Source organism: Argopecten irradians, chromosome 10, assembly GCF_041381155.1.
Source record: "Argopecten irradians isolate NY chromosome 10, Ai_NY, whole genome shotgun sequence".
Classification (NCBI taxonomy): Eukaryota; Metazoa; Mollusca; class Bivalvia; order Pectinida; family Pectinidae; genus Argopecten; species Argopecten irradians.
The window spans coordinates 35,469,707-35,492,564 of NC_091143.1; the positions used below are offsets into that span (position 1 = coordinate 35,469,707).

The 22,858-nt window shown below is 33.8% G+C and overlaps 1 protein-coding gene across 1 annotated transcript; it reads left to right on the forward strand.

Annotated features, from left to right (window-relative positions):
• Nucleotides 1-2,142: 2,142 nt before the first annotated feature.
• On the forward strand, nucleotides 2,143-22,715 carry LOC138333753 (DNA-directed RNA polymerase III subunit RPC3-like). Its single transcript, XM_069282319.1, has 16 exons — nucleotides 2,143-2,326; nucleotides 4,943-5,204; nucleotides 5,730-5,909; nucleotides 7,785-7,873; nucleotides 8,200-8,296; nucleotides 12,070-12,077; nucleotides 12,225-12,317; nucleotides 12,745-12,825; nucleotides 13,168-13,219; nucleotides 13,530-13,590; nucleotides 13,944-14,010; nucleotides 18,503-18,586; nucleotides 18,859-18,960; nucleotides 19,373-19,422; nucleotides 21,464-21,601; nucleotides 22,577-22,715. Exons 1-16 carry the CDS (start codon nucleotides 2,180-2,182, stop codon nucleotides 22,686-22,688), a joined length of 1,623 nt encoding a protein of 540 aa, XP_069138420.1. The 5' UTR covers nucleotides 2,143-2,179; the 3' UTR covers nucleotides 22,689-22,715.
• The last annotated feature ends 143 nt before the right edge of the window (nucleotides 22,716-22,858 follow it).

The window sequence follows — 22,858 nt, forward strand, 5'->3', positions numbered from 1 at the left end:
TATGATATAATGACGAAAACGATTATCGACGACGATGACGATTTACGACGATGACGATGGTGATAATGATGACGTTGTTGTTGTTTTTGCTGCTGCTGATGATGATAATGATGATGATGATGATAATGACGATGATAATGACGATGATAATAATGATGATATTGATGACGATGGTGCTGTTGATGTTGATGCTGCTGCTACTGATGATGATGACGATGACAATGATAATGATGATTGTATTGATTATGATGGCTGTAATGTTGATGGTGTTGATTATGATGATGATGATGATGATGATGATGATGATGATGATGATGATGATGATGATGATGATGATGATGATGATATGTTGTGATGATGATGGTTGCGATGATGATGATGTGATGATGATAGTGTTGATATTGATGTTGCCTCTGTTGCTGTTTCTGATGATGTTGCCTTCCTTACTTTTGCCCTTTACAGGACTTGTAAAAGATGGGATTTTATAGGTTGATATTTCAATTTACTCGGTACTGACACTATATACATGTAACCTTACCAAACAAAAACGGAATTTATGAGATCATAATTCTCCTATAACTCCCGTTGGTGGAGTGATATGTTTAACATGTATTGTGACGTCGTTTTGGACGCATTATGACGTAATGACGCAATGCGCTTTTTTGTGTGTGTGTGCGTACTTGCGTGTTACCGGGAAGAAATTAATCACAATTAATCAAATCAATCATAACGCGCTAACGCGCGTTATTCAATTTGTCTGCAATTCTGGGAGAATTATAGGACCATAAACACCCGAAGAAGACAATTTAATGCTTAATGAAACAGAGCACTCACCACTGCAAGGAAATCATCAGAACGTTGCAATGTGCACCGATACAAATGAATCTAACTTTAAGTTTTCTCTTACGTTTGCAATTTTTGAAGAAAAATATTGTTAGTTGAAGTTGGCACACACTAGTACTGTAAGAGTCAGTATATCAAGGTTATATCGATCCCTATCTACATTTTCTGTCCTTCCCACTTGTGACGTAGCTGCGAAGTATTATTACCTACTTCAAATAACCTAGAGTAATTAATTATAAAGTAATTACATGTACATATATATTCCAATTATGGGTTGAACTTTAACAGTCAGTAATTGTTAGTTGCAATTGGATACATATTATTTAGAATATATATTAGGTATTTATTAGTAATAATTTGACAAATTTTTGAGCCGATCTCCCCCTATTTATCAAGAATAACGAACAAAATTGCATGTAAATGAAAGTAATATACTGGTGATATATCTGTGTAATTGCTCTAATAAGAATTCTTATTTTTATTTTCGTAGAGCTGTATCTATATTATAACATGTATAATAGTTGATACGTTCACGCTAATATAATTGTGAAGCCAAGGACACCAAATCCTTGGTGAAACTTGAAGATTGGATTATAAACATATCGTTCAAGATGTGCCGTATATTATCAAACAAGCCTACAAATTCTATTGTATATCTATGATACACCAAAACATTTATATCCGACATAATTTCATTTTTATGTTTAATTTCACTTAAGTACTAAAATAAACTTCGTGATGAATCAAGGCTAGAAAACCTATATCCAGACCATTGATTGGATCATCGTAGGCTTTGTGCTTTCCATTTATTTTGTTTTATTCATTTTTTATTGAGTAAAGAGAATTTAATAATCTGAGAGCTGAGCAGAATGTTTGAATTTACGATCCAAGGACGTACATAAATACAGACATTTAGATAAATTATCTATGTTTCCGGTGAATATAGCATCATATCGTGACGTTATTAAATTTCCCATTTAAATTTTCAAATATATTTAATAAAATAAATGTACAAATATAAAAAGAGGCAAATTAATTCTAACAAAACAATTAAAATAAAAGAAAAAATCAATGTACGTTGTTCATGTATTCAAACATAAAAGTTGAACATTTTAGATTTAAAATAAAGAAAAATCTTTAAATTAAACTTTAGAAATAAATGAATAAAAGACAAAACTGAAAACATAATTTCAAAAATTAAACAATGTCACATTGCTCTCCGGTGCTGTGGTTCGAACCCGTTTATCAAATTGAAGCTTCTTGGTGATTCCGACACAATATTCGAAAGCGTCTAAATGACGTCGCCTCTTGGAAGGATTTCGTGTTTCCAGTGAAGATGTCACAAGACAGAAATGCACTGTGCTGTTTAATTTTACGGGAGCACTTCGGTGAATTAGTGTCTCAGATTGCTAAAGTTTTACTCAAGAAAGGACCATGTATTCTAAGTTACATATTAGCAGAATCTGGACTTGAATTGAAACAGGTAAAAAGTAAAGTTTGGTTTTCTTTTTGACGACACCTAATTCGACGGGTTCGGTTGGACATATTGAATTCCGTTTGGTAATTCACAGAAACGATTGCCACGTTTGTTATTGTCTGTTTAACTTTTATAATTGTTGCTGTGTTATATTTTTACCCAACATATATTATATGAATCGTAAATCTGAATAAATTTAACTTCAGAGTAAACCTTTCGTTCGCATCACCCATTTTGACGGATTATTATTTTTCTTGATTGAGTCATTCACTGTTATGTGGAGGTTGAACCAATCACTCTACTAAATTCTTAATCTCATTTCTGTTCGTTGCTAAGTTCGAAAATCATGCAGAGAACCAGTCGTCCCACTCCCTTTATGTCATCTTAGTATTAATCAGGAACATAAACTAATACAAATATACGTTTGTAACAGGAGAGAAGAAAATGTAGCGGCCAGACCGGGATTCGAACCCGGGACCCTCAGAACACTAGCTGAGTGTTCTACCAACTGAGCTACTTGGTCACCGATGATCAACCCAGCCCAATTCGCTACACTCCTCCATCTTTTTTCGAAGTCTTTGCCCTCGAAGACAAACAAGTCCCTTCAAAACACCCCCACCTTATATATATAGGGTTATTTAGTTTGGGGCCAATTCTGTAACAGCAGATGAGAAAATATAGCGGCTAGACCGGGATTCGAAACCCTGGACCTTCAGAACACTGTATAGCTAGCGGAGTGCTCTACCGACTGAGCTGCATGGTCATGCATGATCGACCCGAGTCTAAACTTAAGTCTTCAGTCTTAACTAGTACTTCTTAGTCAACGTTAGCTGACTGGTACTTATTGTGGTGCATGTTGTTCTTGCTACATTTGTAGTCCGAAATTGTGATTTGAAAGCTAGGATAAAACTTGAACGAAAGAGCTGGAGTCAAGGGATCCAGAGATATTATATATAATTAAGACGGAGAAAGTCATATATCAAGAAAAAAAAGAAAAAGAAAATATTTTTAGATTCAAAACTTAGTTGCCGTTTACAATCATGCAATGGCGGCAGCATGCAGGTATAATTCTAACGCTAGACCTGCATGGCAGATATACCAGACATGTTAACCTTTGGTGAGCAAAAAGAGGTAGATTTTTGACTCAAAAGCGGTAGCATTACACGCGGCATTTTTCGCGACGCGTCAGAGATGTATAAATATCAATAATATGCAAAATAATTGCAAAAACATATTTTGTTAACAAATTATGATTTAACTTTAATTATTACCATAGGCCTTGCATGGTGGCTCATTTTGTATTTTTTAAATGTTAATTAAGGCTTACATTAAATTTAGAAGATGAAAAATGCCAATAAATACATTGTGTATTTTTATTTCAATGCTATTTATCACCTTTTTTAAAGATGCTCCACCGCCGACAGAGCATAAATGATATTCATCATTTGAACAATAATTAGTGTTTAAACGTGTATATAATAGTCTAATTAACACAAAAAATAATATAAAATAATTTATTTTGCCTTTGGGTCATGCGCAATCAGTACTTCATTCCATATAGGATATAGTGCCACGGAATTTTTTCGGGATGCAATTAATTATTTTTCATATTTTTAACTTGAAGTAAAATTAGAAGCTCAAACTTTTCAATGGTGGTAATGGTGTAAAGTAAGTAACTTTTGTAACTGAAGAAAAATACTAAATCGTCTGCTCCTGTTTTTAATAGTGAAAAATACCATTTGTCAGCGGTGGAGCATCTTTAATTATACATTTTGTCTATTTGTTTTGGGTTTTTTTCACTTTTTTTGTTTTGTAATACATACTGGACTCATTTTCTTTTGATTTATGCAAGAAAAAATACAAATATTTGTTTCTAAAATTTACACCAATATTCTAGAGAAATTATCACCCTGAAAAAAATAATAACTTTTTTTTAGTGATATCCTGAAAAAATATACCAAAATCCGGATCCTTTATTAGAATCACCCCATTCCAAAATGGTGGCCATTACGATTGCAAAGTTTATGATTTTCAGCAGACACTGTATGCCTATTTTACATTAAAAACGTGAGTAAATCATTTCAATTATATGTAGTGTTTGTTTTTGAAATGATGCTCACTAGTTTTAAGCACAAAATTTATTGAAAGGCCAGATGATTGTTTCCTTACGGTAGGCCTACTAACACACATCGTTACACTCAGACACAAGTGACACCACCAAGCCAAGGTGGAACTAGCCCCAGGCTGCTAATTAGCACCAGTGGATGTTGGTCAGGGAGTGTTCACACCTCCTTTGTTTACTAAATTATGAAGCAAGTCAGCCTACTTAGTCTGGTATGCATTTTGAAGCCACCAACGCAGCCCCAACCGACTATGAAAATTCAGAAATCGGAAGGGAAAAAAACGAAGACGATGTTTTGCAGAAATCGGAATATTTGGATATTAAAGCGGTAGGCGGAATATCAGTCTCAAAAGCGGTAGACTTCCGCCAGAATCGGTAGGGTTAACATGTCTGGTATATATATATAAATGGCATAAAATGTTTGCTGTTTCTTGTTTACAGATTATGCATGAGTATATAATATGTATAACCTTATCAAGATCTTTCTTTCTTATTTACAGGTAAAGAAACTACTTAGTCTTCTAATACAACACAACATTGTTACTTTTCACACAAATAAAAGAGGAGCGATAGAATACACTATACATTGTGACATAATCCAATGGCGTATCCGCTTTCCTCGCTACATTTACTGTGCCAAGACATTGTACGGGGATGCAGCGGAACTTCTGGTGGAAGACCTGCTCAACAAGGGACAGTGTCTGATGAGTGAAACCGTCATCACTATCACAGACAAACTAAATGAAGCTCTCGACGCCTCAGGTAAGCAACTTACAAAACATATATATAATAATACTTTGGTTTGGTTTCATAAGTTCAATGTCTTCAGGATCATTTAAAGATGCACCAAGATTATTGGTAGAAGAAAGCTGAGGACACAGGGAAAAACCACCAACAGTGGTCATGCAGTACCTGGCAACTGCCCCGCATAGGATTCAAATTTGCAACCCATAGGTGTAGGCCTTGTGGTAATATGTCAGGACATCTTAGAAAGTCGGAGATATATTTGTGAACTTCAAGCATTGTAATTAAGCAATTTTGATTAAGCTATGAAAATTGGATACAATGTTTGGTTAAGATGAATTTTTTTTGAATGGATATCAGAATTGTTGCTTCTTATGTGAAATTTTGCAGCTAATACCTTGTTGCACTTATTTCATACATGTACATATCAGAGCACAAACATGTTCAAAATAATCTTAAATGAAAAAGTTCACAATGTTAGACAATCAATGATGATATTGAATTCTATTTCAATATCTTACATGATTTGTGTTTTCTTTGCAGGACATCCAAGAATAAAAGCTGGGCTAGTGAAAGAGAAATTTGAGAACTTAGCACAAACACACTTCATTCAGCGCTGTCCAAATTGTCTGGAGCATGATGACACAGATGTTGTGGCTGCTGCAGCTGAACAGGCAGGGGACGAGGAGGAGCTGTACATCATTCCTAAGATGGATATTGATGGTAACCTGCAGAAATTAATTTTGCTAACATCTTATATGAATAATTTATACTAATTATATAATTGTATAAACAAAAAAATTGTCAAATTTAAAAAAAAGTTAATTATTCACACCTTTATCAATTAAGACACACATACCATGTTCGACCCAATTAGCGCCCATGTCCCTATAAACGCCCCTCCCTCTTTTTGAGGCCTCAATTTCAATTGCCCACGCATAAAGAAAGACCAAACCTACACATAACTGTATAGATTTGCAATAATTAAGTCTTATTAGCACCTTTTCCATTTTTTGAACGCCCTGGGCGATTATTGGGTCGAATATGGTAATACAAATTAAATGTAGTCATTTAATGTACTAGACATTAACAATAGAAAATATTTGAAGACAAGAGAAACACATTATTATAATGTATGTGCTAAGCTGATGTTATTCATATTTAACAAGGTTACCCATGTGTTGAAATGCAAGGTAGCTAGGTTTCTTTGATGGAGGAGGAATTTTAACTCGTAGCTCTTGAAGAAAATAGTACCATAATGACCTCTATCCAGTATCAGTTCACCTTAAATCAATAATATGATGCAGAGATGAAGGGCTGATGATTGCATGACTCAGGCATTTTTTGGCCTCTGAATACTAATTACTGTATTTGACCTAATAAGCGCCCAGGGTGATTAGAAAATTGAAAAAAAATGAAAAGTTGCTTACTAAGACGAAATTATTGCAAAAACAATAGGGCTGGGTATTGGAAGGTCTAAAACGATATGATACATATTGATAATACACTGAAACAATACACGATACGTATTGACGATACAGTGGACCTCTTTTTCAAATTCAGTTGACCATTGTGTTTTGAAACTGTGACAATAAAAGATAATTTTGATAAAACATTCTATAACCAGGAAAAAAAACCGTTTGATTCGGTTTATCATCTGTGTTAATTAATTTCTGTCAATTCATATTCTTATTTATGAAAAGGCATTTCTAATCCATTTAGGTGACACAGATGCCTTAAACACTTCCTATTGATTGAAATGCTCATACTTGAATGATGTTTTAGAATAAATTTTGTTTGGAATTTCCCTATTTCTATAACGAAAACAGTAGGTTGAGCTGTTAAAACAATACAGCGATATAAAGCATGTTAGCGTATCGATATTCGATACACTGCTGAAAACCAATACATATCAGTATATCGATATATTGATCCAGCCCTAAAAAACAAAGTGCAAACCTATACAATTTTGAGAGTTTAAGTCTTTATTTAGGTCCAGGCAATTGTAATTGAGGAATCAAAAGAGGGAGGGGTGCTAATAGGGAAAAGGGCGCTTATTGGATCAAATACAGTATACATAATCCTAGTGTCCAATGTTCCATCTTTATACCAGCATGATATTCATTCAATGTCAGAGAGGGAGTATGATTATCAGCAATTAAATGCTAATATTGTCTTTACTTGCTGCAAGAAAAGTAAGCATATTTATATTTAAAGATGCTCCACCGCTGACAATTGGTATTTTTTTGCACTATAAAAAACAGGAGCGGACGATTTAGTAATATACAGATACAAAAGTTACTTACTTTACACCATTATACCACCATCTGAGTTTCTGATTTTACTTCAAATTGAAAATATGAAAAATAATTAATTGGATTTCCTATATGGAATGAAGTACTGATTACGCATGCACCAAAGGCAAAATAAATTATTTTATATCATTTTTTTGTGTTAATTAGACATACATTGTATGTATACAAGATTAAACACCAATTATTGTTCTAATGATGAATGCTATTTATGCTCTGTTGGTGGTGGAGCATCTTTAAGACCGCTTTCTAATTTAATTGAAGCATATTTTTTCCCATTTTAAAGGAGAGGTCAGCAGAAAAAGAAAGAGATCCACAGAAGGGGAGGGAACTCCTGCCAAAAAGAGCAGAACAGAATCACAGGAGAAGGCAGAGGTAAATTTCAACTTGTTACAGTTATAATTCTGTGCTTTCATGTTCAAATTAGTTATCACCTTAACTATATATTGCGTATATAACATGAAGGCCATCTAATTATAGACCATTTTTTTGTGTAGGCGATATTCAGATAGCATGACCAATATTTTGAGTGAAAATTTGTGACCTTCATTTCGAGACCAAGATTTGTTGTTTTTATAGTAACATATTAAATAAATCCTTGAATATTTTGCCATATTGTTTTTATTCTTCACAAATATGTTCATTAAATTCTAATGTTAACACAAGTACCTGTATTTGTCTCATATTCTAACATTGTTCAGACTCCAAAAGATGATGGTATATACTGGAGAGTGAATTTTGAACGTTTCCACCAACATTTACGGGACCAGGTCTTGGTAGCCTCAGCTGCCAGCAAAAATAGACACAGTATGTATCAACTTATATATCAAAATCTCTGTGATTTCAGCGATAAAATTTGTGGTATCTTTAGCCAATTTAATTCTTTATCTAGAATCAAATTTCTGTTTCAACTTACTGTATTTGACCCAATATGTGCCCCATCCCCGTAGGCTCCCTTTCCCCTTTTTAGGTCATCTGACCGAAGGTCAGGATGACCTATTGTCATCGTGTTTCGTCCGTCGTCGTGCGCCGTGCGTAAAACTATTTATACAAAAGCCTACTCCGCCTTAATCCTTTGATGGATTTCATCCATATTTGGTGTGAAACATCATTGGGGACGGACAATCATATTTTATATAAATGAGATTGGTCCGACCCCTAGGGGCTGAGGGGTGGGGCCCCAAAAGGGCAAATTTTCTTAATTTTAGCTTTAAAATCCTACTCCTCCTTTATCCTTGGATGAATTTCATCCATATTTGGTGTGAAATATCATTGGGGAAGGACAATCATATTTTATATAAATGAGTCTGGTCTGACCCCTAGGGGCTGAGGGGTGGGGCCCCAAAAGGGCAAATTTTCTTAATTTTAGCTGGCCCACTTCCTGTTTTCAGGTTTCGGTCTCCGATCTCAATGAAAAATTTGTCTATAGGGGTTTTAATTGAAGCCGAACAACATACAACATTTTCGTAATTATTTTTGGTATTCCAAGATGGCCGCTGGCCCACTTCCTGTTTTAAGGTTTCAGTCTCCGATCTCAATGAAAATTGGTCTATAGGGGTTTTAATTGATGCCGAACAACATGAAAACATTTTCGTAAAGATTTTGGTATTCTAAGATGGCCACTGGCCCACTTCCTGTTTTCAGGTTTCAGTCTCCAATCTCAATGAAAATTGGTCTATAGGGGTTTTAATTGATTCAGAAGGGGGAACTTTCGGTGAGGACAATCATATTTTATAAAGGACCGAGCTAAGACCCATGGGGATAGTACGGCGGAGGTCCAAAATGGGAGCTTTGCTGAAATTTGGCTTTAAAATCTGACGACTCCTCATATTAATCCTTGAATGGGTTACAACCATATATGGATGAAGGGCTACCAAGTTTGTTCAACAAATGGCATTTACCTATTTCAGAAACTTACATATTCAACTAAGGAGTTCCTTGTATTGTTTATATTAATCGATCGTTAACCAATACTTTATACTGTGACTTTGTTGTTTTGTGCCATGAGTCAGATGACCGTTAAGGCTCATGGGCCTCTTGTTTGTACCTCAATTTCACTTTGTACACGTACCTTATTACCTTAGGAAAAGATAATCTTTTCTAAATTGGATTTATGAAGCATTCTCATATTTTTTTTCTATTTTTTAGACACTGGAAACTTATTGGGTCGAATATGGTAAATCAACGTCTCTGTGATATCAGCTATATACCTTCAAAAATTTCATTCATTTACTTCATCAATTTTAATTCAACTTTGTGTGGTATGAACAATACAAAGCAATGAGTTTGTTGAATTATTGTTATTTTATTTCAGTTCAATTCTCTCCGGTATCACCAACACAAATCAATAAATGAAAATCACTTTAATATTATCATTTTTAACACAAAGGCATGTATATGCCTTGTGTTTATACAAGCACGTATGGCTGACCTACATTTGTACTCATTTAAATGCGGTTGACCTCTCATTTAAATGCGATTTTTTCTTTATCTTCCTCTTATTCATATCTACCTTCCATAACACATCTTTGAATTAACAAATATCTATAATGATGATTTAATTTGGGAATAAGATACCAAGGACTCATAAAAAAGCACGATAAAGGCGCTATTTACGTAAAATGGTCAAGGCAATTTGCATAAATTATTATGACCGATGACCTTATTTCCGCCTGTCATTTGCATATATGTACGTATCTGCGCAACTTCTGGTTGTAAGAAGGTCACACTAAAGACCAACCTGAACGACATCGGGCATTACACATAATTGATTAATCTCCCCTCGGTAGCTGACATTACAATCAATTCCTACCCGTTAGGGCAGATAACTCTATAATATGCAAATACAGAATATTATTAGTCAATATCTATACTATAAAGTAATGACTGTGCTGTTATATTACAAAATATATATTTTAAATTGAGCATTTAGGGGATAATATGTAGATTGACATGCATGTTGTCCTGTAATTATGGTATTTATTTCTAATTTTTATGTGTACTACCATTCAATATTTTATTTATGAATGTATTTTAAAAAAAGAAAGAAATAAGAATGTATATGAAATACAATAAACTATTATTTAGTTGTCACTTTTGTTATTTTTCAGAAATAAGAGTTATTCCAGTAAAACATCTTTTACAAATCCCTAGACTCCAGATTTGCTTAGATATTCAAACAAAAGCTGTTACAGCAGTTTATTTCTTTTAAGCCAGAAGTTACCAAAGATGAATTTAATGAAATAACTTTTGTTAAGCACCATTTGATTTTTAGACGCTTTAAATCCCCTAAGTGAGACCCCATCAAATCCCCCTAAGGATACCACTTCAAATCCACTGGTGTCCTCATTTACATATTGTAGACGTTTTTAAAAAATGCTCTTTGTGTGACCGCTTCAAATCCCCTTAGCTGGACCACTGCAAACCCCCTTAATGGGGTCAATTCAAATCCCCTTATCGAAACCACTGGATAACCCCTTAAATGGACCACTGCAAATCCCCTTAGCAGAAACACTGGTGAATAATTTAAATATTTTAAATGCTTAAAATCCCCATAGGTGACCCACTTCAAATCCACTTAAATTACCGTAATTACGCGTGAAGCATACATTTTAAATTTTTAGGTCACCTGACCATAGGTCATGATGACCTGTGATATTCTTTTGTCCATTCTTGTGAACACATTAACTTGAGTAAATTTGAACCAACTTAATGAATAAACGAGTTTGAAAATCAGCTTGATTTGACTGTAAGTTACGGAATTATTGCCCTTTGCACTAATAATTATTACTGGACTTTGTTTATACGATAACTTGAGTAAGTATGCACAGAGTTTATTGAAACTTTGTGTGTAAAACAACACCGGAGAAATCCTTGGACGAGTATGAGAATCAGCGAACATTGTGAACACTATGACTTAAGTAAAATACCAAGTGTAATGAAACGTTGTGTGTAGACTAACATTGATAAGATCTCACAGGATTGTGAAAATCAACTTTATTCTACTGTAAGTTACGGAGTTATTGCCCTTTGCACTAATAATTATTTTTGGATCTTGTGAACATGATAACTTGAGTAATAGACCAACATTGGAGAGATCTTTGACAAGTTCGAAAATCAGCGTGATTTGACATTAACTTACATGTTATTAAAGAGTTATTGCCCTTTGAAATAAAATTAATGAACACTTTGAATTGAGTAAATATGCACCGATTTTAATGAAACTTTAAAGGAGACTAACATTAGAAAGATTTCGGACGAGTTCGAAAATCAGCTTGATTCGACTGTAACTTACGTAGTTATTGCCCTTTGAAATAATAATTGTTATTGGACTTTGTCTTTTTATAGAAACTATCCATTTATTTCTTATTTTCACTTTGTTATACCTACTTCAATGCTTTTTCTCTCTTTCTCAATAACTATTAGCATACGGTATGTATAAAATTTGTCTCTATCTAGAATGCAATAATTTCGTGCCAGTCTCGGAAAAGTACATACATTCATGAAAAAATTGTAATCGGCCAATTTACTCCTTTCATAACAATGGTAATGGTATTGCTATTAGAACCGACTTGATCAGGTAGCCTTTGTGTTTCAGTACTTTCAGTACTTTGATTTTAGTTTTTTTTGTGTTTTTTTCTTAGATAAAACTTGTAGTTTAAGCCAATGTGGCAATTCTCTAATAAAAGTTACTTTATACATAATGTATTTGTCTTATTTTTAACAGAAAGCTGGCGAAGTGTTGCGAACCTTTCTGAGACTGAGTGAAACAAAATTCTCATCAGGTGCTACCACCTCTTGTGCAATAAGTGTGAATGAGGTACATTTTATGTTTGTTAAGTAGAAAAGAATTTTCATTTTTGTGTGAAGCATTTGATGCAGAGGAATGCAAAAGGTGTGACTTTCTCATATCTTTCTGTGTGTTATATAGGCCTGTTCAGGACAATAAACCGGTGCATAATATTTCTGTAAGTCAGTTCTCATAAATAGTGTGATATGAGAGGAAAAAATGTTCTTAAATATACTGGCCCATGGATATGAAGAATATGGATTTTCCACCCTTGATACATACCAGTAATTGTTATTTAATGAGGTCACAAAGAGTTGATTGTTGATCTATTGATCAACTATGTAGGTCACTGTTGTTAAAAATAGATATTTTCATTAAAACTTTGGTTTCCAAATTTATAATTGTATACGTGCATATAATTAATAGAATTATATCACTTTTAATTTCCTTTGAACAGGTTTTCCGTGCCCTACCCAAGGAGTTGTCTTTGACCAGGCACGTGTTGGAAATGTACATGACAATGTTGTGTGATGACATGGTAACTCTGCTCTCTGTTTGTCAAATTTCAAAATTAATGTGATAATTGTGCATTTTTATTATGTAGGTGTGTGTATACATGCCTTCCATAATGAGGTTACTTTGGTTTTCATGATCACCGGAACCTATTCCTTGGGAATCCATCGGCAATCTCAGCACATTACTGACTTCAATATTAGGAAATCAAGATAATATTATAATAATAATAAAATAATTATAATATTCAAGTACATATTTGCTCTGAATAACACTCTATTTTTGGCAAAGATCAGTTGTTTTATTAATTTTTTTAAATTCCCTTATATCACTTGGAGCTAAATGTTTCATTTTTTTTGTATTTCAGAATGGATTGTTCTCCAAAGTGGATGAGATGTCTGGTGGATTGTATGTAGTCAGTATCCTTTTAAGTATAGAGAATTTGCTAACAAAGAGTCACTCCTGACCAATTTTTCATGAGTAGATGAATTCTTATCTTGATGATATACCAAAAAAATTGAAACATGCATTTTTTTGGTATATATAATATATTTCATATACATTCCTATGGATTCCTACAGTTAATTTTATGATTTCACCTAAAGATAGATACATTTAAAGATAGCAATAATGTGCAATTTTTCAATATATTGTTTCTTACTTTCTGGCATTAGAACTCATTTCCATTTATTTTCACTGTTTTCTGTTGTTGATTCTTTGACTTCTGAGATTTCTATAAAGGTTTACAAGAGCTTGCAAAGGCACACATAGAGTCTGTCGTCCAGGAAAGGTGAGTTTTAATTGTCTCCCTTTGAGGGCGTATGTTTTTCTCTCCACTTGTCATCTTTTGTGGGAAAATTTGACCTGACTTTCTGAATATTGCCCATATTATTTGTTATTGAATATTTTGAAAGATAAAGCTAATTCATTGAAAAGAATGTAAAATTAACTGTAAGAATATACTTGTTTTAATAAACTTATTAACATAGTGCATAGAGCATATCTTTTCTTTGCTCTTAATTGAGCAAGATTTTTCTTTACTGTAAATTACTGCTATCTGACATATATTTCTTTGTTTTGATTATTTACTTAAGCTTACACATGTGGATAATGTTTTCAACAGAAATATTTAAAATTATTCAGATTTGGATCAAAGTGCTTGAGGATATTCAGAGTTTTGTTGGTGAAGAAACATTCAAAGCAAAAACAGGTAATAAAATATCTTTATTTTTTAAAACAAAGGGAGAAATTTTCAAAGAATTAAGAGATCAAAAGACAATCAAGGGAAGATAACTCTTGTATTCATTTTGGACGTTACCCTTTAACAATACCAACATTCATTTACTCCTTAAAATAAAATTCTCCACAGAAAACTGTTACAGAAGAAGTCAAGAAACTTTCAGGAATCCATTAACAGAGGTCAAGGAAAAATCTGAAGTTAACCAAATGAACTTTCCTTTATTCCCGCAGTGGTTTCTGATTTTAAATTCATGACATTTTTGGCGAGGTAATCACCTCGCCATTGTGATCGTGGTTGCAAAATTCTCTTTCAGTCAATTTCCTCAATATGATTGGCTTAAAACTTGCTCGCAGATACTAGCGCTCCTAACGGCAGTGTATTCAACAACTTTGATTTTACCGGGAATTTTAAATAGCAAATTTTGAATATGAAAGTTACTGAAATAAGCGTATCTGTAATGTTGAAATAAGATTAGTAGATTACTGCTTTCATATCCTTACCATATACATTATCCAAATGATCTTAGGTTGGAAGATTTTCACTTGAATTGTTTACAATGTATCTAGACTTTTCGTCCCGAAAATGTTGTTTACAACGCATGAAGACGTTTCGTCCCGAAAATGCTTCGTTTCGCCCCACGCGTTTAGTCCCTACTATTGACAATTATCCCGCAACGAAAAAATGAAAGCAATATTTCACCTCAAACATCAAAATTGTTACAATAATGATTTTTGTTCTTTGAATCATATTAGTGCGGGAGCAAATAAATTTCAGGACGAAATGGAGATTAGTTTATCACGGCTGCGTTATGCCACATGTACGTGTAAATCCACAATGGAAGAAAGACAACTCTAACAAAATTTAGGATAAACTTTGTCTACTGCTCAAATAGCGCGTGACAGACGATGCACATTTTCTAAATGTGGCGTAATCTTCCAACTTACGGCAGTTAATAAGGTATGAATATTTACCCCATCCATAATTATCGATAATTTTATAAGCACATGTATACATTATCAGATTATATATACATATTAAGCACATTTAGAGGTTGTCACTAAACCATACTTTAAATACATTTTAGCCTCTTTCATCAAATGTAGGCCTACAGGAGCTTGACGTTCTGATAATATATATACAATGTAGCATATTCAGTAAACTACGTAATTAACGAAGTAAATATTTGAACCGAATGACACAAATCATACATAAAATGTTCGTATAACTCGAAGTTAGATTTTTTTGGGCTACTACATTTGTAGATCGATGAAAATGCCGATTTCTTTTTCATAATTCTACCGTAGAACGTCATTAAAAAGCTGTTTCAATCTACAACAAACGTGGAGAAAACTGTTAAATGTTTAGCAATTATCCGGAGTTATATTTTATCAACAATCATCAGAGATTAGCAATTAAAACTTACATAAACATACTCCCGACTCTCACTTGCATTGTGTGATCACTCGAGCGAAACTAATCTCTACCACATGACACAGTCTTACAAATGCACTCACACAAAAGCCTACATGATCACTGTTTTTAGTGCGATTACATCTTTGGGTATGAACAATATATGTTTATTGATTTTTTTACTCGGCAAAAAAGACTTTACGGCTTTCATATTCAGCATCCGCCAGTTTTTAATAACTTATCAACGTGCCCATGCACACCTGCGTATACTTATACTTCTTTGTGCACATTATCAGATACATTATATGACAACTGCTATAATACAATCAATTTATGAAGGACAAAACTCTAAAGAACAGGAGGACTAAAGAACAACGGGAAATAAATTTCAATAATATTTACTCTAAACTGGTATTGATATTTATATAAAAAAATGTTTAATTATATGATATTAGCCTTTTCAGTAATTACTCTGTTAATACAATTATTGTTTCCTTATGTTTTACAGAATGTCTACATGCAAGTATCATTTCAATTGGAACCAGTCCAGGAGAAAAATTGTGTGAACAAAATGAAAGAAATAATGTTCAACTGTGGTAGCTTAATACTTAATTAATACTGTAATAGTTTTTGATCTGAAAATAATTACTAACATCATGTTCAAATTCCATATATACATTTGTATAATACATTTAATGTTGTTTAAACATTTTTGATCCAAATAATTACCATCATCATGACATCTTCATTCCATATATACAATACACATAAGTGTTGTGATTTGTGAATTTTACTTTAATATGATTTAAGCATATACTTGGTATTTGTTTATTTTCTATGACATGTACATGCTTGAAATAAAAAGAATAAATAAAACATTCAATTTATAACACTATATGACATTATTTGTTAATATTTTTAGAAAACATATTTAGATTATCGTTAATAATACACTAATCGTCATCTTCGGCACAATTTATTCAAAATAAATTAAATGTTAATTCGCATAACACAGGTGGTTTTCCCTCCTTGACGATCAATCTGTTTTCCCTCCTTGACGATCAATCTTCTCTGATCACTCTGAAAGTGGTGATTTTACCTTTTCTGCAATTCTGCAAGATCAGCTTACATATTGTTTATTTACCTTGAACATATACATGCACGGTATGGTACCTTATTTATATCTCCTTTCCTATTTTCAATCTACCATGATGACTTGGAATCTTATCTGGTGAAAAAAGAATGTTAATTGTCTGACAACTATTGACAAATTATTTATAGATAATATTGAAATGTATCCCAGACTTTTTATCATTTTATATGCCGATGACACTGTTCTACAACAAATGTTACACGGATTTGAACAACATTGCATTACATAGAAATTATAACCCAATATCAGAAAGATAAAAGTTGTGATATTCTCAAAACGTAAATTGGTCCAACAACACCAGTTTACGTTATGGGATATATAATTATTTTTATAAGAAGGGTACCCGTATACATATCTAGGTATATTTTTAACATTAATGGTAGCGTTTTTAAAGAAAAGGAAGAAACTGCAGAACAAAAAATTAAATCCGTGTTTGCTATATTTAAGAAACTAAGGAAGGAATGTATCCCTTCCTGTTTATTTTTAACTGAAAATATTTTAGTCTCTTGTAATGCCAGTTTTATTATACTCATCAGAAGTACTGGGATTTGAAAATACAAATATTGTAGAAAAATTCATTTGTAATTTCCTCAAGTTAGGAAAGTGTATAAAACAATTCATGGTCTATGGCGAGCTAACAAGATACCCAATTGATATTGAAATAAAATGTAGAATGATTACTTTTTGGCATAACTACATAATATCAAATAAATTATCAAGTAATATTTATGAATTAATGTATACTTTACATGAAAATGGACCAGATGTTTTTTAAATGTCTGTAAGATGTGTAAGATATTTTATCCAGAGCTAGTTTAAATCATGTTTGGATATTATATCAATCAACTTGCTGTTTTACAAAAGAATAATTACAAAAACTTGTTAAAAGTAGACCAATTGACCAATTTATTCAGAAATGGTATGACTGTATTGATAAGTCTTCTAGAGGACTGACATATTCTACATTTAAGACATTTTGGTATAGAAAAATATGCCTCTTGTCTGTCTCTGCTGCAAAACAATACTTGTTAACTGATACTTTGGTGCCAGGAATTTGATGAGAATAGCAATTCAGAATGGATATTTTAATTGACATCAAATTAACAAGGAAAAGGTTAAAGATGCTATAAAATCATTTGGCATATAACATCATAGGAAATATTAGAATGGGCTCCCAAGAGTTTAGTATGTGTTTCTTATTTAACACCTTGGTGTCCAAGAAATCCTCAAAAGTCCAAACTGGAAGGAACACTAGCAAAATTTATTTCTTATTGTCAAAAAAAAAGTGTTGACTTTAGAAATATATTCCTCCAATCATCGAGACCGAGCCATTTAGTACTTTCAGTACTTTGATTTATCCTATATTTTTAGAATGCTCATGAAACTGGACTGTGAAGTTTTCTGGAGGATTAATGTTTTCACTAGAATTGCCTTACATTTAATACAATGCCATGCATTCTGTGTTATCAAATTATCTCATATTTTTGCTACTTTCCTCGATACTCCAGGGGTTCCAATCACATACGATCTCTGCACCGCTTGACTATCTCACAGTAAAACTGGAGGCAACAGAATAGGTAATTTAGTCCTGTGATGTACATTAAAGAGTCATATAACGGTACACTGTGACTATGTTGCATTGATGTTGGGCGTCGCTCTTTCTCTGTAGTCTTCAAAGAAAGTTTTTGCAGGCCTGTGATTGGTTCAGATTTGTTCCCCTGAGCTTCTTTCAATTTTACTATGAGATAGTCCAGGGTGTAGGGATCGTATGAGATTTGAACCCCTGGAGTATCGAGGAAATTTTGCTACGTACACACTATCACAAATTTGAAGAGGTCTTCACTTTGTTGAGTCATTTTGACCTTGTAAATGATTTATGGAATATTATATTTATTTTAGATAGAGGATTATGCTATGATATCATCAAAGGAAGCCAAGGAACTGTTGTATAACATGTTTTCTGAAAACTTCATCACATTAACTGTGAGTATTAATTATAGCACTTCAAAGACAGTGCAAAAATTAAACTCCTGCTAAAATAATTCACTTCAAAGACAGTGCAAAAATTAAACTCCTGCTAAAATAATTATGTTTACAGTATTTCAAAACATGAAAATCCTTCATCTAGTGCATACAGTAATAAAATTAGTAAAAAGATTAATAAGTCTGTTCGAATCCCATCTTTTCAAATGCATCTTAAGATCTAGTAAATGAAATGGATGCACATGTTTAAAAAGTTGATGAACATTTTACAGGAAGTATCCAAAACTCCAGACCATGCTCCGTCCCGAACGTTCTACCTGTTCAATGTGGATGTTCCTCAAGTAGCCCGGATTGTGGAACAGAGATGTTTCAAGGTACAGTACTTATATTTGTATATATTGTACTTATATTCTTATATTGCCTACCCCTAACAATAAAAAAACTTATTTCTAAGAGCAAGACTAGGATATTTTGTTTCTTTAGCTAACAAGACTCTATAATGCAACTTTGATGTCATAAATTGTATAGAATGAGTATTTTGTTTCTGAATCAAGGCTTGAAAAGTCACTTATTTCTAAAACAAAGCAAGAAATGGAAGGTAATTTAACCTATCACTTTAGAAAGAGATCCTGTTTTCCTAGTTGGAACTTTGATAGAAAGCAGGTACATGTATTCAGTTGTGATCTGTCTATATGCCTTGTATTGTAACAGAATCCAGATGTTTTCAAATTATGAACTTATATCACTTTTAATGAAAAATGTTTCTTTGTAAATGTTTCTCCTCAGGCTGTGAAGAATGCCATGGTACGCCGTGAAACAGAAGTGGCAGAGCACAAGTAATATACCAAATATATATCATACATAATCTTCTAGTTCTTTCATATACTGTACTTAGATTCTGTATATCATGCTTCTATAATAATAGTATAAATTACACACATTCACATCATGATCACACCAATTCTAGTAATCCATGCAGTCTTAAATGAACAGTAATGAATATGATACAAAATTCAACTGAAGTGTTCTATAGGTTTTAATATACAAGAGCCAATGTTATTAGCCCACCATCATCAGATGGTGGGCTATTCAAATCGCCTTTCATCCGTGGTCCGTCCGTCCTTCCGTCCGTCCGTCCGTCCGTCCATTAACAATTCTTGTTACCGCTATTTCTCAGAAAGTACAAAAGGGTTCTTTTTCAAATTTCATATGTAGCTTCCCCTAGGACCCTAGTCGTGCATATTACAATTTGAGACTGATCAGTCAGCAAGATGGCCGACCGGCGGCCATCTTGGATTTTGATTGTTAAAGTTTGTTGCCGCTATTTCTCAGAAAGTACTGAAGGGATCTTTCTCAAATTTCATATGTAGGTTCCCCTAGGGCCTTAGTTGTGCATATTGCATTTTGGGACTGATCGGTCAACAAGATGGCCGACCGGCGGCCATCTTGGATTTTGATAGTTAAAGTTTGTTACCGCTATTTCTCAGAAAGTACTGAAGGGATCTTTCTCAAATTTCATATGTAGGTTCCCCTAGGGCCCTAGTTGTGCATATTGCAATTTGAGACTGATCGGTCAACAAGATGGCCGACCGGCGGCCATCTTGGATTTTGATAGTTAAAGTTTGTTACCGCTATTTCTCAGAAAGTACTGAAGGGATCTTTCTCAAATTTCATATGTAGGTTCTCCTAGGGCCTTAGTTGTGCATATAGCAATTTGAGACTGATGGGTCAACAAGATGGCCGACCGGCCGCCATCTTGGATTTTGATAGTTAAAGTTTGTTACCGCTATTTCTCAGAAAGTACTGAAGGGATCTTTCTCAAATTTCATATGTAGGTTCCCCTAGGGCCCTAGTTGTGCATATTGCAATTTGAGACTGATGGGTCAACAAGATGGCCGACCGGCCGCCATCTTGGATTTTGATAGTTAAAGTTTGTTACCGCTATTTCTCAGAAAGTATTGAAGAGATCTCTCTCAAATTCAATAAGTAGGTTTCCCTTAGCCCCTAGTTGGGCATAAAGATTTTGGGACTGATAGGTCAACAAGATGGCCGACAGCCCGCTTCTTGGATTTAGATAACTAAAGTTTGTTACCGCTATTTCTCAGAAAGTACTGAAGGGATCATTCTCAAATTTCACAAGTAGGTTCCCCTAGGGCCCTAGTTGTGCATATTGCATTTATCGGTCAACAAGATGGCCACCTGGCCGCCATCTTGGATTTTGATAGTTACCGCTATTTGTCAGAAATCACTGAAGGGATATCTCTCAAATTCCATGCATAGGTTCCCCTTGGGCCCTAGTTGTGCATAGTACCTTTGGGACTAGTCTGTCAACAAGATGGCCAAGCGGCCACCATCTTGGATTTCACCACTGTTTCTCAGAAAGTAATGAAGCGATCTGTCTTAAATTTCATATGTAGTATGTTTGAAAAAGTTTAAAAAGCAGGGAAAGATCCCTCTTTCCATTATCAAACATAGATCATTCTTTGGTGGGCGCCAAGATCCCTCTGGGATCTCTTGTTAAATTTATACTTGTATTCTGCTCTATCATATGCTCCAATACAAGAGCGTACAGTCAAACCTGTTTATAAAGACCACATAAGGGACAAGGGAAAAATGGTCTTAATAGCCAAGTGGTCTTTATACACGGGTCAAATCGCGTGTTATATATAAATGGCCATTTGGAGCCCTAAAAAGATGTCATTAAGAAAAAAAAATGGTCTTGATACAGAGGTGGTCACTAAGGCAGGTTTCAAGATAATCATAAAACATCACAGTGGAGCGGAATTTTATGTCTAGTTTCTTTAATTAGGTTCAATTGGCATGAGGGCTGACATGGTTAGGGCGTGTTGTGATAAGTTAACGACCTCTTGTTTGTAGGAGAGTACTAGACAAGAAGGAGAGAGTGGACGCCATCGTAGTGACACTGACTGACCCCGAACAGAGGGAGGAGATCGAGCAGACGATTAGTCCGCCGGAAAAGGAGCAGATACAGAAGGTCAAACACACAGTACAGATGTAAGTCCCTGTGAATCATCTTCATTCACAATTATTTCATGTGGAAATTTTTATAAACCGACAATGGTACTAATTTATGTACCACATGATAACGTTTGTGTGGGACTAGTATCTCCAGTGGTGATGGAACTCTTTGTTATTTTCTCTCTGAATTGATGTTTAGTGCGGGATATTGTCTTTAACGTCATTCCATCACCAATAAAAAACAATAGTCTGCACAAACATTATCAAGTATCACATGGTTCGTGAATGGGTCCCATTGTTTAATATTAAATGAAAATTGATGTAATCACTTTAGCAAATACTGTATTACATGTTATGTTTGTGGATATTTTCTTTAGTTGTTAATAGTTTTGAAAATATTTTTTAGATAGAAATTATTTGTGGTTAGTCTTTGTAACAATCATAATATTACAATCGTATACAAAACATATTTCATCAGTTTTACATTATGTACCCAGTAGTTACATAGCAACCATAGCAACCAAGGAAAACATTTCTACAGGATGAAAAATTCGCTTTAAACTGTAATACATATTTAGAGTACAATATTATTGTATACTATCAATGTCCCAAAGTGGGAGTTGTAGTGAAACTTTGTCTTTCTGATTCATGTTTGATGAAAAGATGAACTGTTTATTACTTTATGTCCCAACTACTTTACATCCTAGATTTAAATAAACAGTTCCACTATACAAGAAGACACAACACGGACATACCGCAGTCTCCCAAACACGCACCTCGCACTTCACACATGTTACACACAGCTTACATGGGAGGCAGTCCTTACATAACCATGACTGTTAACAGGACTTTAAAATAATCAAACAAACAAATAAATGGAAAATGTAGAAGAGTTATCTTCCCTTACTTAAAAAATCTTACTCTGATTACAAATTATCTCTCCTTATGAAATATTGTTGATTTTAAGAGTTATCTCCCCTTATGAGTTCTTTTATCTTTGCTGTGTTGTAGGTTAGACCAGTGCGAGACCCAACTAGACGACAGCCTCTTTGTTCTTCAGTCTTATCTACAAGCGTCCACACAACACAATCTAGAGAATGTAGCTGTCAAAAAGAAGCGATGAGGAAAATAAAATTTTATTTAATATGTATCAATGGTTTAATTGTTGTTTGTGTTTGCAGAAATTTGATAGACTTAATGGGCTATTCCATGATTATCTATGGGAAGGATTGCATAATATTTTCTATCAGTAAGACCTATTATCCATTAAATTTTTTGCGTCTCCCCACTTGT